The following is a 22234-nucleotide window of genomic DNA, read 5'->3' on the forward strand; positions in this document are numbered from 1 at the left end:
TATTTTTAAATGTATCAGGAATACTCTAGCAAATGCATTCAGTACCTGCCTTACAGTCTGGTGAGAAGGAGATGGAAACTGAAAGTTCCAAATATGTCAAAATGGTTTTGGGCCTAGTTATAAATGTAGATGCGCCCGAGGTAAGTAAATGGTTCAAGCTACTATGGTAAAACAAATCTATTTTATAAATTACCAGTTAAGTACTGTAGCTATGATGATTCTTTAACATGAACAAAAGCTGGCTTTACTTAATGTCAGCTTTATTCAAGGAAGAAAGAGGAAGATCTACCAATAAAAAATATTTTCATTTTTGGAAAATTATTCCCAAGATTAATATATTATTTGTGGTGGTGATTTTATGAAACAGGGTGTTACTATGTAGTCCTGACTGACGTAGACCTCACAATCCTCCTGACTCAACCTTCTGAATGCTGGGATTATAGGCATATACCACCATGACAGGCAGGAGAAAGAATTTTGCTGAATTAGAATTTATAGGATCTATCTTATGCAGCATTCACATATAAGCAAGTTTCTGGCAATGTGTTAACAAAATAGCAACAATTAACCACAAGATTAAGCTAGCTACTCAGGAGGCTGAGATCTAGGATTGAGGTTCGAACCCAGCCAGGACAGCAAAGTCCATAAGACTTATATTTTTTTGGGAGGGGGTCCAGTAGTGGGGCCTGAACTCTGGGCCTGGGCGCTGTCCCTCAGCTCTTCAACTCAAGGCTAGCACTCTACCACTTGAGCCACAGCGCCACTTCTGGCTTTTTTCTTATGTGGTGCTGAGGAATCGAACCCAGGGCCTCGAGCATGCAAGGCAAGTGCTCTACCACTGAGCCACCTTCCCAGCCCCGTCCATAAGACTTTTATCTCCTAAAAACTACAAAAAAAAAATGGACAGAAGTAGAGCTGTTGGCTCAAGTGTTAGAGCACTACCTTTGGACAAAGGAAACTCAGGAACAGCACCACCCTTACTTTAAGCCCCAGGAGTAGCAATACATATATACACACATACACATACATATATACATAAATATATATAATATATAATACACTAAAATAAAAAATTACATTTGCTTGCTTACCTATAAAGAGGGAAACAACTGTTATGTTCAACTCTTCTATGTTATATTCCAACATCTGAAATAATCTTTCTTTGAACTAATTTAATGTCCTAACATGGCTAATCATTTTTATAAAAAATGACTTATTTTTTATTGCAAATCCTTCCAGATTGAATCATTTTTTTGTGATGCTGGATGTTGAATTTAGGACATTTTGCACATTAGGCAAATGCTCACCAGTGAGAACTAAATTACTTTGTTTTTTGGGGTTTTGTGCTTTTTTTTTTAACTAAATGCTTTTGAAGACTAACATTGTGCATTACAAAGAAATGCTGAATAAATCTGCTGACTAAAAGCTTATTCTGTTATTGAAAATTTGAATATCTTACAGCTTATTTTTCTCATTTATGTTTATAAAAATTGCAGGGTTTACATAATTATCTCCAGGTACTTCTAAAAATATTTCTAAGTCAGGCACAGTGTACATCCTTATAATTGCAACACTAGGGAGGCTGAAGCAGAAAGATCACATATTTGAGGCCAGCTTGGGCTACATAGTAAGACCTTGTGTCAAACAAACAAGTAAGCAAACAAAAAAATGAAAAAATCTCCTTATGAAATGTCTGATATAGTACAAAAGTGGGCAGAACAATCCAGTTGAATAAGTGCTGGCAAGAATGTTTGGATGGAAAAAATAAACTTGCTTTAAAACAAGCTTGAAAATTAAAAAAAAGAAAAAGTAAGCCAAGTGCTGGTAGCGCATACATATAATCCTACCTACTCAGGAGGCTGAGGTCTGAGGTTTGTGGTTTGAAGCCAGCCCAGGTATGAAAGTCTCTGAGATTCATAGCCGTAATTAACTACCAAAAAAGCTAGAAGTAGGACATTAGCCTTGAGCAAAAAAGCTTAGGGGACAGCACCCTAGCCCTGAATACAAGCCCTAGGATCAGCGCACACGCGTGCGCGCGCACACACACACACACACACACACACACACACACACACACACACACACAGAAGTTCAGAAACCAGACAAGTGGCTATTATAGCTTTTCAAACTGTTACGGAAAATAGAAATGAAACAGAGAGCATCTCTTGAAAACAGAATGAGAAATGAGATCCTTGCAAGCACGACCATCATTACAACCATCACCACAGCAAGGTATTAGTTGACAAGACCCAAATAAGGATATAAAAATTTGATCTTCAACTGAATAGTGCCTACTCATACTAGAATGACTATGAGTTGCCATTTATCATCATGCTAACATTGTACCCCTGGCTACTTCAAATATGGGAAATATCATCATGCTAACATTGTACCCCTGGCTACTTCAAATATGGGAAAACGAAAGTTAACCTGACAGGTTTTAGGGGTGTGTGTGTGTGTGTGTGTGTTGTGTGTTGTGTGTGTGTGTGTGTGTGTGTGTGTGTGTGTGTGTGTGTGTGTGTGTGTGTGACCTCAGGGCCTGGGGAACTGTCCTTCAGCTTCTTTTGCTCAAGGATAGCACTCTAGCCACAGCACCACTTCCGGCTTTTTTTTTTTTTTTTTTTTAGTTTATTGGAGATAAGAGTCTCATGAACTTTCCAGCCTGGGCTGGCTTCCAGTAGCTAGGATTACAGGCAAGAGCCACAGGTGCCCAGCTAACCTGACAGTTTTTAAAGACCAATGGTGTATCGCTTTCCCTGCCCCCAAGGCCTGCCCCACCTATAAATATGCTGTTCAAAGCTAATTTCCTTCCTTCAACATAGGTAAAAATGCTAACTCTCAGCTTATTCCACTTATAACCTAATTTCCTATTCTTTTTTTAAATGAGACTGATTTAATTAAGGTATACTCACAGGGTTGGATATTGCACAACTTTTAAAATAGACCTCTTTTAATAAACTGACTTGTTGAAAGCCCTTTGTACAATTACTTAAATACAAAACAATTTTAATACATTAAAAATAGACCTTTGGGGAAAAAAATGACATTTTTGAGTAATGACAATAGTAAAATGCTGAAGGTATTAAAGTAAAATGCAGGGTTTCAAATTATGGACAGTCTTAATTTTATATTGCTGTTTTAAAGACAAAAACTGCTGATTTTTCTTTTAGCTCTCCTATTCAGTTTGCTTCTAGTAGACGGGTGAACTTCAGTCAGCAATCATAGCTCCAAAGTGGGGAGACTGGAAAAAAGAGGTCCTGTCCTATTGCATGACAACTCTTCGATACTATTCTAACTTAGGTTACCTAGTCCCTCCCTATAATCAGTCTCAAGCTGACCCAAGGAACCAAGTCACACATGAGAGAAGACACGAGGGACTCAAAGACTAAGACTTACCTAAAGTACATTAAAAACAAATAGACAGGGCTAGGAAGGTGGCTCAGTGGTAGAGCACTTGCCTTGCATGCCTGAGGCCCTGGGTTCGATTCCTCAGCACCACATAAGCAAAAAGAAAAAAGCTGGAAGTGGTACTGTGGCTCAAGTGGTAGAGCGCTAGCCTTGAGCTGAAGAGCTGAGGGACAGTGCCCAGGCCCAGAGTTCAGGCCCCACGACCAGACCCAAAAGAAAAAACAAAAACAAATAGACATTAGGGCTGGGAATGTGACTTAGTGGTAGAGTACTTGCCTAGCATGCATGAAGCCCTGAGTACCACATAAACAGAAAAGGCTGGAAGTAGTGCTGTGCCTCAAGTGGTAGACTGCTAGCTTCGAGCAAAAAGGTCAGGGACAGTACCCAGGCCCTGAGTTCAAGCCCCAGGACTGGCAAAAAAAAAAAAAAGAGGGCTAGGAAGGTGGCTCAGTGGTAGAGTGCTTGCTTCGCATGGATGAGGCCCTGGGTTCAATTCCTCAGCACCACATAAGCAGAAAAAGCTGGAAGTGGCACTGTGGCTCAAATAGTAGAGCACTCGCCTTGAGCTGAAGAGCTGAGGGACAGCGCCCAGGACCAGAGGTCAGACCTCACAACCAACAAAAAAAAAAAAAGAAAAGAAAAGAAAGAAAGAGAAATTGGATCACTTCTCAGCCTCTTGGTTATTAAGATTGACAAGTATGAAGAAACAGACATTGGGACATAACTAATTTTCAATCAACTGACTCAAACCAAGATTGAAATTCAGTCTACAAAAAGTCTTAAAGCAGCCGGGCGCTGGTGGCTCACACTTGTAATCCTAGCTACTCAGGAGGCTGAGATCTGAGGATCTCAGTTCAAAGCCAGCCCGGCAGGAAAGACCATGAGACTTCTTTTTTTTGGCGGGGGGGAGGGGAGGGGTCCAGTGGTGGGGCCTGAACTCTGGGCCTGGGTGCTGTCCCTCAGCTCTTCAGCTCAAGGCGAGCACTCTACCACTTGAGCTGCAGTGCCACTTCCGGCTTTTTTCTTTTTGCTTATGTGGTGCTGAGGAATTGAACCCAGGGCCTCAGGCATGCAAGGCAAGCGCTCTACCACTGAGCCACCTTCCCAGCCCAAGACCGTGAGACTTCTGTCTCCAATAAACCACCAGAAAACCGGAAGTGGCATTGTAGCTCAAGTGGTAGAGTACTCGCCTTGAGCTGAAGAGCTGAGGGACAGCACTCAGGCCCAGAGTTCAAGCCCCACGACCGACAAAAAAAAAAAATGTCTTAAAGCACTGGTGATGTGCCTTTAACCCTAGCTACACAGGATGTTTAGGTCCAGAGGCTCCTGTTTTGAAGGCAGTCCAGGTAGAAAACTCAATGAGACTCTCTCCCAAATAACCTTCAAAAAGCAAGGTTGTAGTCTTGGCACAAATAGTAGAATGCCCACTAAACAAGCAAGTTGAGCAATAAAGGACCTGAGTTCAAATCTTGGTAGCACTAAAGTGGGGGGGGGGGGGAGGAGGTCTAAGGAGGCTGGTGGCTCAGGCCTGTAATGCTAACTACTCAGGAGGCTGAGATCTGAGGATCTCGGTTCAAAGCCAACCCATGCAGGAAAGTCCATGAGACTCTCGTCTCCAATGAACCACCGGAAAGCCAGAAGTGGTGTAGCTCAAAGTGGTAGAGCACTAGCCTTAAGCACAAAAGGTCAGCCTGAGTTCAAGCCCAATGACCACCACCAACAACAAAAAGTCTTAAGGAATAAAAGGAAAAATATCACTTTAGTAGGTGTATGTAAAACAAAAATTATGTTACCAACTCTAGGACAGGCAGTAAGAGAAAGCTTTGGGAGGAAAGCTGGAATATGGTGGCTACATAGAATGGTTCCTCCTGAAAACCAAGGAGAAAGGGCTATCACTTAGTTCTGTCTACCCTAACTATAATACATGTACAGGTACTGCAAACAGCAATAACTAGCAGGGTACAGGGAAAAATTCTCTCAGCCAAGTATTGCAGTTAGCTACTCTGGAGGTACCTGCTGCAAAAAAAAAAAAAGAAAAAATCTATGTGTCAGGCGGAAAGTCTATGAGACACTTATCTCCAATTAACCACCAAAAAGCCAGAAATGGAGCTATGGCTTAAGTAGCAAAGCACTAGCCTAGAGTGCAAATACTCAAAGGCAGCACCCAGGCCCTGAGTTCAAGCCTTATGACTGACCAAAAAAAATTCACCTGCATGCCATAATTGGAGATTTTTTAAATTTCCATTTATATGAATACCTCCACAATATATGGACATTTAGTTACACAGATGATAATAAACAAACCTAATTTGGTTTGGTTTGGTTTTTGAGATAGTGTCTCACTATGTAATCCAGTGTGGCCTCCAACTAAAGATCCTCCTGCCTCAGCATTCCAAGGAACATTTTTAACTCTTTTATTCCCCACACACCCTAAGACAGCTGTCCTGTAGATCCAGCTACCCTGGCACTTGTTTAGTAAATATAATGTAATTGGAATCCAGCCATGCTTCATTTCTCTGATTACAACTGAAATCACATGGGTGGCAAAGCCTTCAAATTTGTTATCATGTCATTTATAAAAATAGTTTCTATGGTGGAAGATATCTGTAAACACAACACAAGAGGTGAAGGCAGGAAGAGCACAAGTTCAAGAATTGCTGGGGCGGGCTTGGAAGGTGGCTCAGTGGTAGAGTTCTTGCCTTGCATGCATGAGGCCCTGGGTTCGATTCCTCAGCACCACATAAGCAGAAAAATCACAAGTGGCACTGTGGCTCAAGTGGTAGAGCGCTAGGCTTGAGCTGAAGAGTTGAGGGACAGCGCCCAGGCCCAAAGTTCAGACCCCACAACTGAACAAAAAAAGAAAAAAAGAATTGCTGGGGCTACATAGCAAGATCCTGTCTCATAAGAAAAAAAGTTTGCCTCCAATAAAAACTACACTGAGTTACCACCTTACCCCAGTCAGAATGGCCCACATCCAAAGTCAGCCAACAAAAAATGCTGGAGGGGATGCAGAGAAAGAGGAACCCTGCTTCCTTGCTGGTGGGAATGTATGCTAATTCAACCACTTTGGAAACAGTTTGGCGGTACCTCAGAAAGCTCAATATAGACCTCCCCTATGACTTGACTCAGCCATACCACTCCTAGGCATCTACCCTGAGCAATAGGAACCACTATACAAAGACACATGCACCTCCATGTTTATTGCAACATTGTTCACAATAGCCAAGATTTGGAAACAACCCAGATGCCCCACTACTGATGAGTGGATCCAAAAATTGTGGTATCTATATACAATGGAATATTACACAGCCATTAGAAAGAACAAAATAATGGCATTCGCAGGGAAATGGATGAAACTAGAGCAGATTATTTTGAGTGAAGTAAGCCATAAACAAAGAGACAAACGGCACATGGTCTACCTGATATGTGGATGTTAAAGCCAAAATGCAAGAAGATATGGCAAAGTAATAGGACTCAAGAAACAAAGGACAGTCACCCATTTTGTGATATCATTGCTAAATGACTCCCTGTTCTTAAACATATATATGGTAGATACATGCACACAACAGAGGGAAGCCAGGAGGAGGAACAGAATAAGTGGAAACAGCCTACACTAAGCAGAAGGAAAGAAATGTAAACATCACCTGATGCGGAAAAAATGACTTGTATTGTCAAAGCTCATAGAATTCACAAACTGTATAAACCAGGAAGGTGACCAGGTTTGCCTTGTGAGGGTTGGAATGTGTTTGTGACTTTAACTAAGTATCACTATTCCACAATACTGTGAAATATGTGAAATCTATGTAACCAACCTAATCTCAGTTAAAGAAAAAGAGTGAGAAGAAACAAAAAAGTTTGCCTCCCAGTATCCTAAGGCTATGGTCTATAGTCAAAGGCATTTGTCAAGTCACTAAGGAATCTTTTCTCAAGATACCTGTCTGCAAATTACCACCTTTTAGGTACTACTGCTCTGAGGACATAGAAGCACCAATAGCCACCTGGCATCTGCCCCTGGATCTGCAGAAGCAGTGTGGCACTGTGGCTATTCACTCAGCCTTTAGTCAAGCACTTGATTTTCCTTGAAACTTTTCCTTCCTCCTTGACTTTCATACCATCATTCTGGTAGAACACATTTCAAATGTCACCTTTTTTGTACTTAGACTAGAGCCTGAATTTAGGGCGTTGGCTCTATCCCTGACTAGTTGTTTTTTTTGTTTGTTTGTTTTAAACTGAAGACTAGCTCTACTACTCAAGCCACAGTTCCACCTCTGGCTTTTTGGTGGTTAACAGGAGATAAGAGTCTCATGAAATTTCCTGCCTAGGCTGACTTTGAAGCACTATACCCAGATCTCAGCCTCCTGAGTAGCTAGGATTACAGGTGCCGGCCAGCAGGGCCCAACTCAAATACGACTTTCTATGGAGCCTTGTGTCTTCTCAGGTGAATCAGCTGCAGGCTTCTTTCCCGGCTCTCCTGTGCCATTCTTTACTTCTAACTCTAAGCTGTATTACTCATGTTCATATCCAAAGTATCTAACACTGTGCCTTGCAAAAAGTAAGACAGATTTAGGTAGATGAATGTACGAATACAATGTATAAAGAAACAAAAACATGGGGCTGGGAAAGTGGCTCATTGGTAGAGTGCTTGCCTTGCATGCATGAGGCCCTGGGTTCGATTCCTCAGCACCACATAAGCAAAAAGAAAAAAGCCAGAAGTGGCGCTGTGGCTCAAGTGGTAAAGCGCTAGCCTTGAGCTGAAGAGCTGAGGGACAGCGCCCAGGCCCAGAGTTCAGGCCCCATGACCAGACCCAAAAAAAAAAAGAAACAAAAACACAAACTGGGCGCTGGTGGCTCATACCTATAATCCTAGCTATTCAGGAGACTGAGATCTGAGGATCATGGTTCAAAGGCAGCATGGGCAGGAAAGTCTGTGAGATTCTTTTTTATTTTTTTATTTTATTGTAAAGATACTGTACAGAGGGGTTACAGTTACATGAGTAAGGTAATGAGTACATTTCCTATCGAGCATTGTTACCCCAGCATTGTTACCCCCCTCCTTTGTTTTTCCCAGTACTCTCTTTTCCCTCTCCTACTTCCCAACTCCTCCATCCCTCCCCCCCCCCCCCCCGCAAGTTGTAAAGTTTGGTTTTTACATAGTGTCTTACATGTCTCTTTGTTACAATGAGTCAAATTATATCCTTATTTCAGCATTTTGTTATTTCCCTTCCCCTCCCCAAACTAAAAAAATGTATATACAAGATACAGTACACCAGAATCAAATACAGTGACAACAGGGGTTATACCATAGTGGGAAGAACATACAAAAGAAACCAAAAAAAAAAATCACATAGGACATTAAAAACAACAGCAACAAAGAAAAAACCTCTTGTGTCCCTATCTTGGGGTTCTTTTCGCTTAGGATCATCTTATAGTCATATGTACATAGCTTTTGACCTTTTCTGCTTGTCTGATAAGATTATCCTAGACATATACGAGTTATTGCAAATAAGGGGAACCACGGGACCTCTACTTCTTTAGGTCTGGGTTACTCTTATCTCCAATAGTCTACTCAGAAAACCAGAAGTAGCATTGTGGCTCAAAGAGGTAGAGTGATAGCTTGGGAAAGATCTTAGGACAGTGCCCAAAACAACAACAACAATAACAACAACAAAAAGAAACAAAACACTACAGTATTGGGGGAGTGAGGGGTGAAAACATGAAAACTCTCATTTCTCAGGCATACAAAGCCTTCCACCATCAGATTTTTCTATCTATATTTCTCTCCTCTCTTCTCAAACTGCTAAAGGTGCTAGCAATACTGAAACAATGATCAATCAAAACAGGAATTGTTTTTGTGTTGGACCTGGGCACTGTCCCTGAGCTTTTTTGCTCAAGGCTAGTGCTCTACCACTTGAGCCACAGCTCCAGTTCTGGCTTTTAGGTGGTTAATTGGAGATTAGAATTTCATGGACGTTCCTGCTTGAGCTGACTTTGAATTGCAATCATCAGATCTCAGTCTTCTGAGAGCTAGGAATACAGGTGTGAGCCACCAGTGCTTGGCTAAAACAAGGATTTTATGCTATCCCATGACTTCTCTGGTCAGCCTATACCTAGCCTATTATTAAGGGTTCACACATAATCTAATGGAAGCTCTTTCCTTCTTAAACTTCAACCAGCAATAAGAACCCACTTAGTGGATAGTGCCCACTAAGTGTTTTCCACACATTACTCCCCTCATACTCCTATGCTGGGCAAAGAGACTTCACTATCTCAAAGTCCATAGTACAGTATGGAAGGAAAGCTTGCACCTATGCACCAAATGCACTAAATTCTGGTTGTACAGTATGACAGAGGCAGAGCTTGACTTTTGACCTGCAAACTCAGAAAACAAAAAGAACTGACTGAGCTAGGATGATGGTTGGTGCCTGTAATCCTAGCTACTTAGGAGGTAGAGATCAGGAGGATTGTATTTCAAGGCAAGCTCAGGCAAGAAGCTCATAAGACTCTATCCAATAAATTAAAAAACTGGGTACAAGGGTGTGCCTCTGTTCAAGCTGACCTAGTCAAAAAGCAAAAGTCTATTTAAAAATAACAAAAGTAAAAAATGCAAGGAAGGAGGACATGGCTCAAATGGTGCTTGCGTAGCAAGCACAAGGTCCTGAGTTCAAATCCCAGTAGTAACACAAAGAAAATCCAGATGGAACTTTTGTTAAACAGCTAAGAAAGGGTACCACAGATGAGCATCAGCACATGCACAGTAGTGGGACAAGAACAGATAGTATGCCTGGAGCTCCTGGCTCACACCTCTAATTCTTGCTACTCAAGGAGGTAGCACTGTGGCTCAAGCGATAGAGTGCTCAACCTTGAGCTGAAGAGCACAGGGACAATGCCCAGGCCCAGAGTTCAAGCCCCATGACCGCCAAAAAAATATTGCTGGTACTCAAGAGGCTGAGATCTAAGGATCAAGTGGTTCAAAGCCAGCCTGGACAGGAAAGTCCATGAGACTCATCTCCAATTAACCACCAGAAAACCAGAAGTGAAGCTGTGGTTCAAAGTGATAGAATTCTAGTCTTGAGCAAAAGAACTCAGGAATAGTGCCCTGGTCCTGAGTTCAAGCCCCAAGACCAACAATAACAACAACAGAAATAAAAATACAGTGTCTATAAGAAATTTCGTTTAATTATTAGAGAAAAATAGGTTAGAACGAAGAAGGAAAGACAAGTGATGGAGGATAATATGGAAATGGAGGTAACACAATGAAATGTGACATTTATGTAAAATGTGTATGAAATTTTCACAACGGAAATACTCTGCAGAATACTCACTAATAAAAACAAATTCTCTGTAAATACAAAGCCAGAGAGAGATCAGTCTGATTTTTATCCAGATCACCTCTTTTTCCTGTAAATGACAATTTTATTCTCTCTGATGGCTAGATACATTTTCATCGTTAAGATTTCATCTTACAACTACAAGTTGTATAAGCTTTATTATTACTGGTTTTTGACCTTAATAAAATGGAATTATGTGTTACCAGCAGGGTGTTTTTAACTGTGACTATTGTATTAAAAAAAAAAATCTCAACATCAAGAAGCACACGAAGTCTTCAAATTTCCATCCTGCCCATTTTTTTAAAACTACAGTCATCTTGGACCTTTTAAAACACACACACACACCCACCCACACACACACACACACACACACACACACACACACATATTTTAAACTTAAAGAAGCTGTGTTAGTAGAATGGTTACTGTTTAGTTTATACTGTGCTATGTTTTTTTTATTACAACAGACAGTGCTTTCTTTTCCACTTACCTTTGAGAATAAAGGGAAACAAATCTTCAAATGAAATGTGTTTGTGTAGCATGTTGTCTACCATGTTTTGTAAATACTGGAGAAACTTTAAGCAATTTGACTTAGAGATTGAATGTAACTTTGCTTACAAAAATTGCTATTAAGCTCCTGCCTAAGGTGTTCTAATTTTCTGTGAGCACACTAAAAGTGAAAAATAAATGTAAGTAAAACGTAAAACAAAACAAAAAAAAAGATTACAGGGCTCCGAAGGTGGCTCAGAGGTGCTTGCCTTGCATGCATGAGGCCCTGGGTTCGATTCCTCAGCACCACATAAGCAGAAAAAGCCAGAAGTGGTGCTGTGGCTCAAATAGTAGAGTGATAGCCTTAAGCTGAATAGCTGAGGGACAGTTCCCAGGCCCAGAGTTCAGGCCCCATGACCAACAAAAAAGAAAAAAAAAGATTCCATCTTATTTTAGTCAGAATGTCCAGCATCACTAGTACAAACAATAACAAATGCTGGCAACGGCATGGGGAAGAAGTAATCCTAATATACTACTGGTGGGAATGTAAATTAGTAGAACCATTATGGGAAAAAGGTATGGAGATTCCTCAGAAAACTAGAAATAGCCAGGTGCCAGTGGTTCATGCCTGTAATCCTAGCTACTCAGGAGGCTAAGCTGTGAGGATCGTGGTTCAAAACCAGCCCAGGCAGGAAAGTCTGTGAGACTCTTATCTCCAATTAACCACTAGAAAATCAAAAGTGGTGTTGTAGCTCAATTGATAAAGCACTAGTCTTGAGCTGAAGAGCTGAGGGACAGTGCCCAGGCCCAGAGTTCAAGCCCCACAACCGACAAAAAAAGAAAAAGAAAAAGAAAAGAAAAGAAAACTAGAAATAGAACTTTCTTATGATTCAGGATACCACTCCTGGGCATTTATCCAAAAGACTGCAAGACAGGATATAATAAAACCACCTATATTCCCAGGTTTATTGCAGTTATATTCACAAGTTATAGAAATAGCCTAGATGCCCCACAAAGTACAAATGGATCTACAAAATTATCTTTTTAACAAATGGTGTGGGAACAACCTGAAATCTCCATTAAAAATGACAAGCCAGGCACTGGTGGCTCACTCCTGCAATCCTAGCTACCCAGGAGGCTGAGATCTAAGGATTATGGTTCAAAGTTCTCCAATTAACTACTCAATGTCTCAAGTGAACTAGCCTTGAGCACACAGAGGCTCAGGGACAGTGTCCAGGCCCTGAGTTCAAGGCCCATAACTGACAAAAAAGACAAAAATGTATTCTTGATGAATTGTCTTATATGTAGGTTGATGGCACACCCAAAATCTGTATTATAAAATCTCAAAGTCAGATATACTATTCCTTTTTTTAAATTTTTTTGTAGTACTGGGGTTTGAACTCTAACACATTACAATTGTTATACTGTGATTCTACCACTTGAGCCATGCTTCCAACTTGGCTTTTTGTGAGTTATTGTTCCTTTCTTTTTTTAACCACTGCTGGTACTAGGGTTTAAACTCAGGGCAGTGTCTCTTAGCTTTTTCTCAAGGCTGTGCTTTACCACTTGGGCCACACCTACATTTGCAGTTTCTTGGTGGTTAATTGGTTTCTTTTTCTTTTTTAATTTTTTATTGTAAAGATACTATACAGAGGGTTACAGTTACATGAACAAGGTAATGAGTACACTTCCTATTGAGCAGTTACCCCCTCCATTGTTTTCCCCCTACCATCCCTTGGAAATACCATTCTTATGGACTTTCCTGCCTAGGCTGGCTTCAAACAACAATTCAACCTTCTCAATAGCTAGCATTTTAGGCAGGATCCACTAGTACTCAGTCAGATACAATTGTTTCTCTGGCACTCCGAACACTCTTTTGGTACTGAACAAGAAAATTGTACACAGAATCAGTATCTTATTTTCAGAGGCTACAAAGTATCTTAGGGGTGGAAACAATCAGAACAATGTTACACACAGGATATGCACAGGGTTTTTGCCCTAAAATATAAGATAATGGCATTTAAATTTTTTTTATTACTAGAAAGGCGATGTACAGAGGGGGGTTTAAGATAATGCTATTAATAGAACATGTTAACTAATAGGAGTTGAATATGCCCTAAACTTAGCACTATTTCTAACTTTATTAGAATATTACTAAGCTCTAATCATTGTATTTCTTTTCAATATGATTCCTAATTGGTAGCTTACAAAACAGTCTAATACAATCCTGTGATAGGAGTTCTGGCCTTGGATCCAAATCCCAGCTCAATCACTTATCACAGGACCACAGTCACTAGAGCACCACAGTTAGGTTACTTAACTTCTGTGAGCCTCAGTTTCCTTAGAATGAGCCTGGTGCCAGTGGCTCATGCCTGTAATTCTAGCTATTCAAGAGTGTGAGAGCTGTGAATCTCTGCTCAAAACCAGTGAGTGCAAGAAAGTCTGTGAGACTCTTATCTCCAATAAACCACCAGAAAACCAGATATGGAGCTATGGCACAAGTGGTAGAGTGCTAGCCTTGAACAAAAGAAGCTCAGGCACAGTGCCCCAGGGGGCCTTGAGTTCAAGCCCCAGGACAGACAGACACACACACACACACACACACACACACACACACACACACACACACACACACACACACACACAAATGCTTTCCTATCTCATAAGATTGTGAGGATTAAATATGATCACATATTTAAAATACACTGCTGTATCCTTAAGTACATACTGTGTTCAATAAATGTTAGCTATTTTTATTCTAGAAAAAGAAGGAAATATTCAAAGAATTTCATGACATGTTTGAAAAAGGGAAAGATTCATGTAAGTCATCAAGTATATGAAGGATTTTTTTTTCTTTTTTATTGGTAGTGGGGTTTGAATTCAGGGCCTGGACGCAGTCCCTGCGCTTTTTTGCTCAAGGCTAGCACTCTACCACTTTGAGCCATAGTGCCACTCTCAGTTTTCTGGTGGCTAATTAATGATGAGTCTCATAACTTTCCTGCCCAGGCTGGCTTTGAACTGTGTTCCTCAGATCTCAGCCTCCTGAGCAGCTAGGATTACAGGCATGAGCTGCCAGTGCTTGGCTTGATTTTTTTTTACCAGTCCTGGGCTTGAAATCAGGGCATGGGCACTGTCCCTGAGCTTCTTCTTTTTTGGGGGGGGGTCTGGTCATGGGGCTTGAACTCTGGGCCTGGGCACTGTCCCTCAGCTCTTCAGCTCAAGGCTAGCGCTCTACCACTTGACCCACAGCGCCAAACCGGCTTTTTTCTTTTTGCTTATGTGGTGCTGAGGAATCGAACCCAGGGCCTCATGCATGTAAGGCAAGCGCTCTACCACTGAGCCATCTTCCCAGCCCCCCTGAGCTTCTTTTGCTCAAGGCTAGCACTCTACCACTTGAGCCACAGCTCAAAAAAGCCACTTCGGGCTTTTTCTGTTTATGTGGTACTGAAGAATCAAACCCAGGGCTTCATGTGTGGTAGGCAAGGACTCTCCCACTAACCCACGTTCCCAGCCCAGATTTTTTTTTAATTCTTCCTTTGTGGAAGAAAACAGACATAGAACAAATAGTTTAAACTGAGATATGCTGGAGTTATTCAGAAATATGAATTTCTCAATTCTGAAGGTTATATATCACTGGTCTTGTTTCCTGGCATATTTAAGAACACATCCAAGTGTTGATGGCACACTCATGAGACTGAGATGTGAGGTTTGAAGCCAGCTCTGATAAACAGAATTTTTTTTTTGTCAGTCGTGGGGCTTGAACTTTGGGCCTGGGTGCTGTCCCTCAGGTCTTCAGCTCAAGGCTAGCACTCTACCACTTGAGCCACAGCGCCACTTCCAGTTTTCTGGTGGTTTATTGGAGATAGGAGTCTCATAGTCTTTACTGCCCAGGCTGGCTTTGAACCTCGATCCTCAGATCTCAGCCTCCTGAGTAGCTAGGATTGCAGGCGTGAGCCACCAGCGCCGGCCAAACAGAAATTCTTATCTCCAATTAACCAGTAAAAAGCCAAAAGAGGAGGTGTGGCTCAAGCGGTAGTCTCAGCCATTAGTGGAAAAAAAAAAGGTCCATGAAGAGTGCAAGGCTGAGTTCAAGCACCAGTACCTTCACAAAAAAAGAAAAAAAAAATATTGCCTTGAATGACTTGGAAGTATTCTTGCCTAGGGCTAAGTAAGGTGAACTAAATGACCTCCTAAATTCTTTCTGTTCTTGCAATCAGGGACATAATCTAACATAGGTACCAATTAGTAAATGTAGCTAGCCAATGCAATCTTTTCAGTGATCTCACCACATAGCTTCATAAAATGCTGAAACAAGGACACAGGATGACCCACTGCAACAAAGATACCTACTGGAAAGTATATTGGAAATGAACATTACAACTTTGGGTGGCGAGGGGGGAAGGGGGATAGGAGTGTGGGACCTGGGGGAGGGAAGGGATAGTGGGACAGCAACAAGGAAGGGAAGGGGGTAACAATGATCGACAAGTAACAAACTCATTGCCTTACTCATGTAACTGTAACCATTCCGTATATCATCTTAACAATAAAGAAAAAAAGGTAACTGTCTTGGAAAATACTGCTCAAATGTCTTAGACAAATTCACAAAAGCAATGATAATTGATAAAGTTGCTTGGGAATCTGGTTTCTAAGCATCTGGAGAATTCTTATTCAAGAACAGACAGTACAGATGTGTTATTTCTATATGGCTCCAATAGGAACTGGAAATCATTGTGAGTAAAGGGTACTATCTAAACTTCAAAAAACAGGGCATCAAAGGACAAAATGTTATATTTTGTCAAATTTCTCCTAGTCTATCTTGGTGGCTATACAGTCTTCTTTTGATTCTTGAAGCTCACATGGGAAACTTGTATATGGCTAAAAGAACATAGGAACCTCACACCTGCATCTCCTGCCCTAATTACTGCTCCCATCCTCTGGAGACTCTGACCGAATAGGTCACCTATATATGTTTTCATCTCAAGCCTCAGCCTCTTTTCTGTGGGGCAAAAGTGAGCACCTTTGGAGCCAATAGCAAGACAGTGCTGAAATTACTCAGGAGCCAGTGCTCCCACTTGTGATTATTTTCAATGGGTATTTATGACCTACTTTTCACCTAGAAATGCAGATGAACAGAAGCCAGGGAAAACAGGCTCACAGGATAAAATGCATTCAAAAGGCAATTACAACTGGGCACTCGTGGCTTATGCCTGTAATCCTACTGAGTCAGGAGTCTGAGATGTGAGGCTCACGGTTCAAAGCCAGCCCAGGCAGGAAAGTCTGTGAGACTACTATCTCCAACTAACCACCAGAAAACCAGAAGTGGCGCTGTGGCTCAAAGTGGTAGAGCAATAGCCTTGAACAAAAGAATCTCAGGGACAGTGCCCAGGCCCTGAGTTCAAGTTGCATGGCTGACAAAAACGAAAAACAAAACAGAACAAAAAAGGGGGGGACAATTACAGCAGGGACCTAGTGGCTCACACCTATAATCCTAGCTACTCAGGACGCTGGAATCTGAGGATTGTGGTTCAGAGCCAGCCTAGGCCCAAAAAGTGTATAAGTCTCTTATCTCCAGCAAAAAGCAGGAAATGGAGCTGGGGTAGAGTGGTAAAGTGCTAGTTTTGAGCATAAAAATAAAGCTCAGGGCCTTGCGTTCAATCCCCAGGACAAGCACAAAAAAAAAGAGGCAATTCATCAAGCTACATAAAACTTTGAATTTTATTTCTCCCTTCCGTTTGATTTATGGCCCTTTTATTGCTTAGACAAATCTATATCAGGACAAGTAAATGAAAATCTAGAATTTTGGTTACCTGGAAACATACTTCTTTTAAAAACCAATATAATAAGAAGAACCAAAGTGAAAAGTAAAAGGACTCCAAAAAGGTTATTTCAAAGTAGAACATATAAATGTCGCTCTCTTATTCCTGATAGAAGTTATTTAAATTCTGACATTTGAAAATAGAGCAAAGGAAGCAAAATTATATGCCCTGGCTTAATAACACTCTTATGATTGCTCTTCCTCAATTCTGGATGGCCACAGTAGCAAATGGCTCCTGAAATAAGCAATGACTATTTTTTTAAGTGATGCTAGGGATGGAACACACTGAGCCACACCACGCCCCAAAGAAATTCTTTACATCTTTTACAGTACTTTTTAATAGTGCAGCATCACTGTTAGGTAAGTAGTATTATAGCATTATCTATTGACAGTTGGTGAAAAGACAAGTAAGTTCATGATTTCTCTAAGGTTATATAATGTGTGTATAGCAGTTATAAAAAGATAGGCCTGAAGCTGGGTGCTGGTGGTTCACACCTGTAATCCTAGTTACTCAGAAGGTTGAGATCTGAGGACTAAGGTTCAAAGCTAGCCTAGGCAGGAAAGTCCATGAGACTCTTATCTCCACTAAACTACCAAAAAAGCCGAAAATTGCCAATAAGATTGGCCACCATTGTGAATTCAAACAACAAAAGTTGGCAGAGATGAGAGAAAAAAGGAACCCTACTGCGGGAATGAAAACTAGTACAACCACTCTGGAAAGCAGTCTGGAGGTTCCTCAAAAAACTAAATGTAGACCTTCCCTACAACCCAGCCATAGCACTCCTAAGCATCTGCCCTGAACATCATGAGCCAGGATATGATAAAGACATCCATGTTCATTGCTGTGCTATTCACAATAGCCAAGACATGGAAACAGTCCAGATACCCTACAATAGATCAGTGGATCCAAAAAATGTAGTACCTATACCCAATGGAATTTTACACAGCAATTAGAAAGAATAAAATAATGTCATTTGCGGGGAACAAATCATGTTAAATGAGGTAAGTCAAGCCCAGAGAGAAAAACAGGACATGTTCTTTCTGATATACAGAAGTTAGATCGAAAGGCATTAGGATATGGTAAATTATACAGGATTCTAGATACTTACACACAGTGAGACCAAAAGAAAATACTCAGGAGAGAAACATAAAGGCGCAATGCCTCTTCATTTTCATATAAAATAATATACGGGCTGAGAATGTGGCTTAGTGGTAGGGTGCTTGCCTAGCATGCATGAAGCTCTGGGTTCAATTCCTCAGTACTAAATAAAAGAAAAAGCCAGAAGTGGTACTGTGGTTCAAGTGGTAGAGTGCCAGCCTGGAGAAAAAGAAGCTCAGGGACAGTGCCCAGGCCCTAAGTTCAAGGCCCATGATTAGCAAAAATAAAAAATAAAATAAATAAAATAATATACAGGCTGTGAATGTGGCTTAGTGGTAGAGTGCTTGCCTAGCATGCATGAAGCCCTGGGTTCCATTCTTCAGTACCACATAAACAGAAAAGGCTGGAAATGGTGCTGTGGCTCAAGTGATAGGGTGCTAGCCTTGAGCAAAAATAAGGTCAGGGATAGTGCCCAGACCCTGAGTTCAAAAAATTAAAAAATAACAAAATAATACACATACTGAAACAAACTCCAAGATATGGAAACAAAAGACTTTTTTCTTTCTTTTTTTTAAGTTTTTAGCTTTTTGATGATTCTGTGTGAATACAGTGTATTCACACGTATATCTTCAGCAGGGTTGCAGGGAGGACTTAGAACTCGAGGGAAAAAGGGTGAAAAACTGCAGCAGTGGAGCTCACTGGACATTGATAAGAGTAAAGTATACAACTTGTGGGTGGAGATGGGAGGGAGGGACTGGGAGCAAGTGAGGGAACAGACAACATCGTATGAAAGGAAATGTACTTATTGCCTGACTCACATAATTGTAATCCTCTGTACATCACCTCTATAAAAATAAAGTAAATTAATTTTTTTTTAATCCAGAAGTGGAGCTGTATGTAACTCAAGGGTTGAGTGTCAGTCTTGGGCATAAGAAGCTCAGAACAGAACCGAGGCCCTGAGTTCAAGCTTCAAAACTGGACCAAAAAAGCAAAAGGTAAAGTGCCACGCCTAGCATTTGTACAATCTTGGGTTCAATTCCTAGCACCAAAAATAAATTAATACTACCGTAGTATGCTTTGCATTAGTGTTCAGTGATATGATTAGTGTTCAGTGATTTTTTTTTAACTATACACAATTGCTACAGTGGAAACTACCCTTTTTCAAATGCTAACCATGTAGACCACCATGTTCACTCCTATATATTCTCTATTTTAATTCTGGCAACAATTTTTTAAGGTAAGTTATAATATTATCCCTTTTACAGAAAAGGGAAACAGGGCTAGAGAAGTAAATAAGTTGTTCAGGGTCAGCTAAGAAGTGACAGAACTGGGAATTTGTGTTTTTTTTAAATAGAGTTTTCTAGGTGAGTGTAGTAGTTCATACATGTAATCTAGGCACTTGGAAGGCAGAGACTGGGAGACACAATGGTGAAGGCCAGTCAAGGCAAAAAGTTGGCAAAATACTCCTTTCAACAAAAAAAGCTTGGTGTGAGCTAGCACTAGTGGCTCATGCATGTAATCCTAGATACTCAGGGAAGCTGATGATTATGGTTTGAAGCTAGCTGGGCAGGAAAGTCTGTGAGACTCTCATCTCCAATTAACTACCAAAAGCTGGAAGTTGTGGATCAAGTTGTAGAGTGCTATCCTGGAGCAAAGAAAAAGCTCAGAAACAAGGTCCAGGCAGGGAGTTAAAGCCCTAGGCCTGGTGCATGCGCGCACGCGTGCATGCGTGCGCACACATACATGCACACACGCACACACGTGTGCACGCACACACACAGAGTTCAGTATGGTGGTTCACATGTGTAATCCCAGGTTTCTCATAAGTATGAAGAGGACCCGTTGTCTGAGGCTAGCTCCAGGCAAAAATTCAAGAACCCCATCCCCAAATTAAAGGGTATGGATTAAGTGGTAGAGCACCTTCTAAGCAAGTATGAGACCCTTGAGTTCAAACTTTACTACCAGCAAAAAAAAAAATCTTACTGTTACTATCTAAAGGATGGGAATAGGATGATAAAATATTTTCACAGTTAAGGTGTAATTAGAACCAAAATGGTTATATGAAAGAGTCATATAAAGCTGTTCATAAAACTATTTCAAATAATGAAACACCTGATACTGAAGTTACTGTAGGTAGCTTTATGGATATTATTTAAATAAAGGGCTCAGACAAGAAAAATAACTACATGAAAATAAACCTTTCAATTAATTCAATAATATTCCAAAACAAACATTATCACAAATAATAATTGAGATGACACTCCATTTCCAATATAGGAATATAATATCCTGCCAATGTGGTCACTGGTCATGAAGGTAACAAATTACATGATCACCAAAGGTTGTCCAAAGTCCTGAGTGCTATACCATATAGCTGAACCACAGTAAAATACTTTGCTCAGAAATTATGACCATTTTCCTGTTGACATGATCCTGTTACCTTCCTTTGTAATAACCATAATAACTTTAGTAAAGGTGGAAGAGAAAAACATGCCACAATTATTTTTAAAAACACATGTGAAGAATAAATGGTATATGCAAATTAAACAAACAGCTTGTTTTGTAAGTAATCATGGCCTCTATAAAGATTTTCATTCCTTTTCAAAAGAAAAATATTTGAATAATATAAATACTGATTTATTCCTTTTTGTTGAGTGGTAAATAAATTAAACCCAGCTTTGCATTTAACAGGCTAGGGAATATTTTTCTAAAAACTTCCCATTTAAAATTCTACTCAGTGAATAATGCAATACAGTCTAAAATAAGCAATTTCCTCTTTAATGAGTTTAAAATAATTTTTATACTCAAGAGACAGAAATACCAACTTACCAGCTTTGTGCCTCTTTTAATTTCCTTTTGGACATCTTCAATAGAAAATCCACCAAGACTTTCATTATCAGAATGTGATGATACCAAAGCAGATGAAAAGAGCTATAAATTACATGGAAAAAAATAAGGTTCATATACATATAGATAAATAGATATAAAGTAGTTCTAGTAAAACCACAAGTAAGATGTTAAATTTAACAAGAAATGTTCTACTAAATGCAGTACAGCATTAGTGACAAATCACTTCTTCAAACCTTCACTGAGTGGCTTTGTTGTATTGAGAAATACTCATGCGCTAGGAAGTTGCTCTCTTGGGAATGGCTTGACGGTTTGGAGTGGCTGCCCATCTACTTACCATGCACTTGTGGTGTGCTGCCACCTTCTGGTTTTCAGATATTAGTAACTGTCCACATTCCTTGTCTCTATTTGACTTACAAAAGCCACATTTGCGCTGTCTCGTAGGCCCCTTTTTCTGTTCAATTGAGCTTGACATGATTTTTAAATTGCTGTTAGAATGCCACTTTAAGCCTCAAGAAATGCTACAGAGAAGAAGAATGGCAACAAACAGTTAATTACGTTTTAAAATCAATTTGTACAGAGTACCATAAGTAGTTGGATGTTTGACCTAGGATTTAATATGTACACTTAAAAATGGCTACTAAGTAAATTAATATTAAAACCCAACATTATTTCAATTATACACACATACAGAGACAGACAGACAGACAGAAAGACAGACAGACACCAAAGGAGAAAAAGAACACTAAATGAAGTGTACAGTAATTGAGAAAAATCCAACTGCTTTCAAACTGGGGAACATGTGAAATAATTGTTTTTTGTTGATTAAAAAAATGTACAATGAGCTGGGCACTGATGACTTATGTCTGTAGTCCTAGCTATTCAGGAGGCTGAGATCTCACAACTGTGATTCAAAGCTAGCCCAGGTAAGAAAAATCCATGAGACTCTCATCTCCAATTAATTAGTATAAAAATGCTAGAGGTGGAGTTGTGGCTCCAGTGGCAAAGCACTAGTCTTAAGCAAAAGAAAAAATAAACTCAACAACAGGGTCCAGGCCCTGAGTTCAAGCCCCAAGTGTGGCACCAAAATAATTAAGTAAATAAATTGTAAAACATAGCCGGGCACGGCAGTGCACTCTATTATCATAGTACTTATGAGGCTGACGCAGGAGGAATGAGAGTTTGAGGACAGCCTGGGAAAAACAAAGAAAAGTACGATGTATAATACTAAGTCATCATCTGCTGTGC

The 22234-nt window shown here is 40.4% G+C and overlaps 1 protein-coding gene across 2 annotated transcripts in view; it reads right to left on the reverse strand.

The window, feature by feature from the left end:
• The window catches only part of Phf6 (PHD finger protein 6), a 62760-nt gene that overhangs the window by 36585 nt on the left and 3941 nt on the right, over nt 1-22234 (reverse strand). For both annotated transcript variants that reach the window (XM_042668238.1, XM_042668239.1), the window contains exons 2-3: nt 21324-21507; nt 20969-21070 (exon numbers count right to left, since the gene is read on the reverse strand). In XM_042668238.1, the coding sequence (XP_042524172.1) occupies nt 20969-21070; nt 21324-21461 (240 nt within the window). In that variant the 5' untranslated portion in view covers nt 21462-21507. The remainder of the gene's footprint in view (nt 1-20968; nt 21071-21323; nt 21508-22234) is intronic.

Source organism: Dipodomys spectabilis, unplaced genomic scaffold, assembly GCF_019054845.1.
Source record: "Dipodomys spectabilis isolate Male_0828 unplaced genomic scaffold, ASM1905484v1 ptg000423l, whole genome shotgun sequence".
Classification (NCBI taxonomy): Eukaryota; Metazoa; Chordata; class Mammalia; order Rodentia; family Heteromyidae; genus Dipodomys; species Dipodomys spectabilis.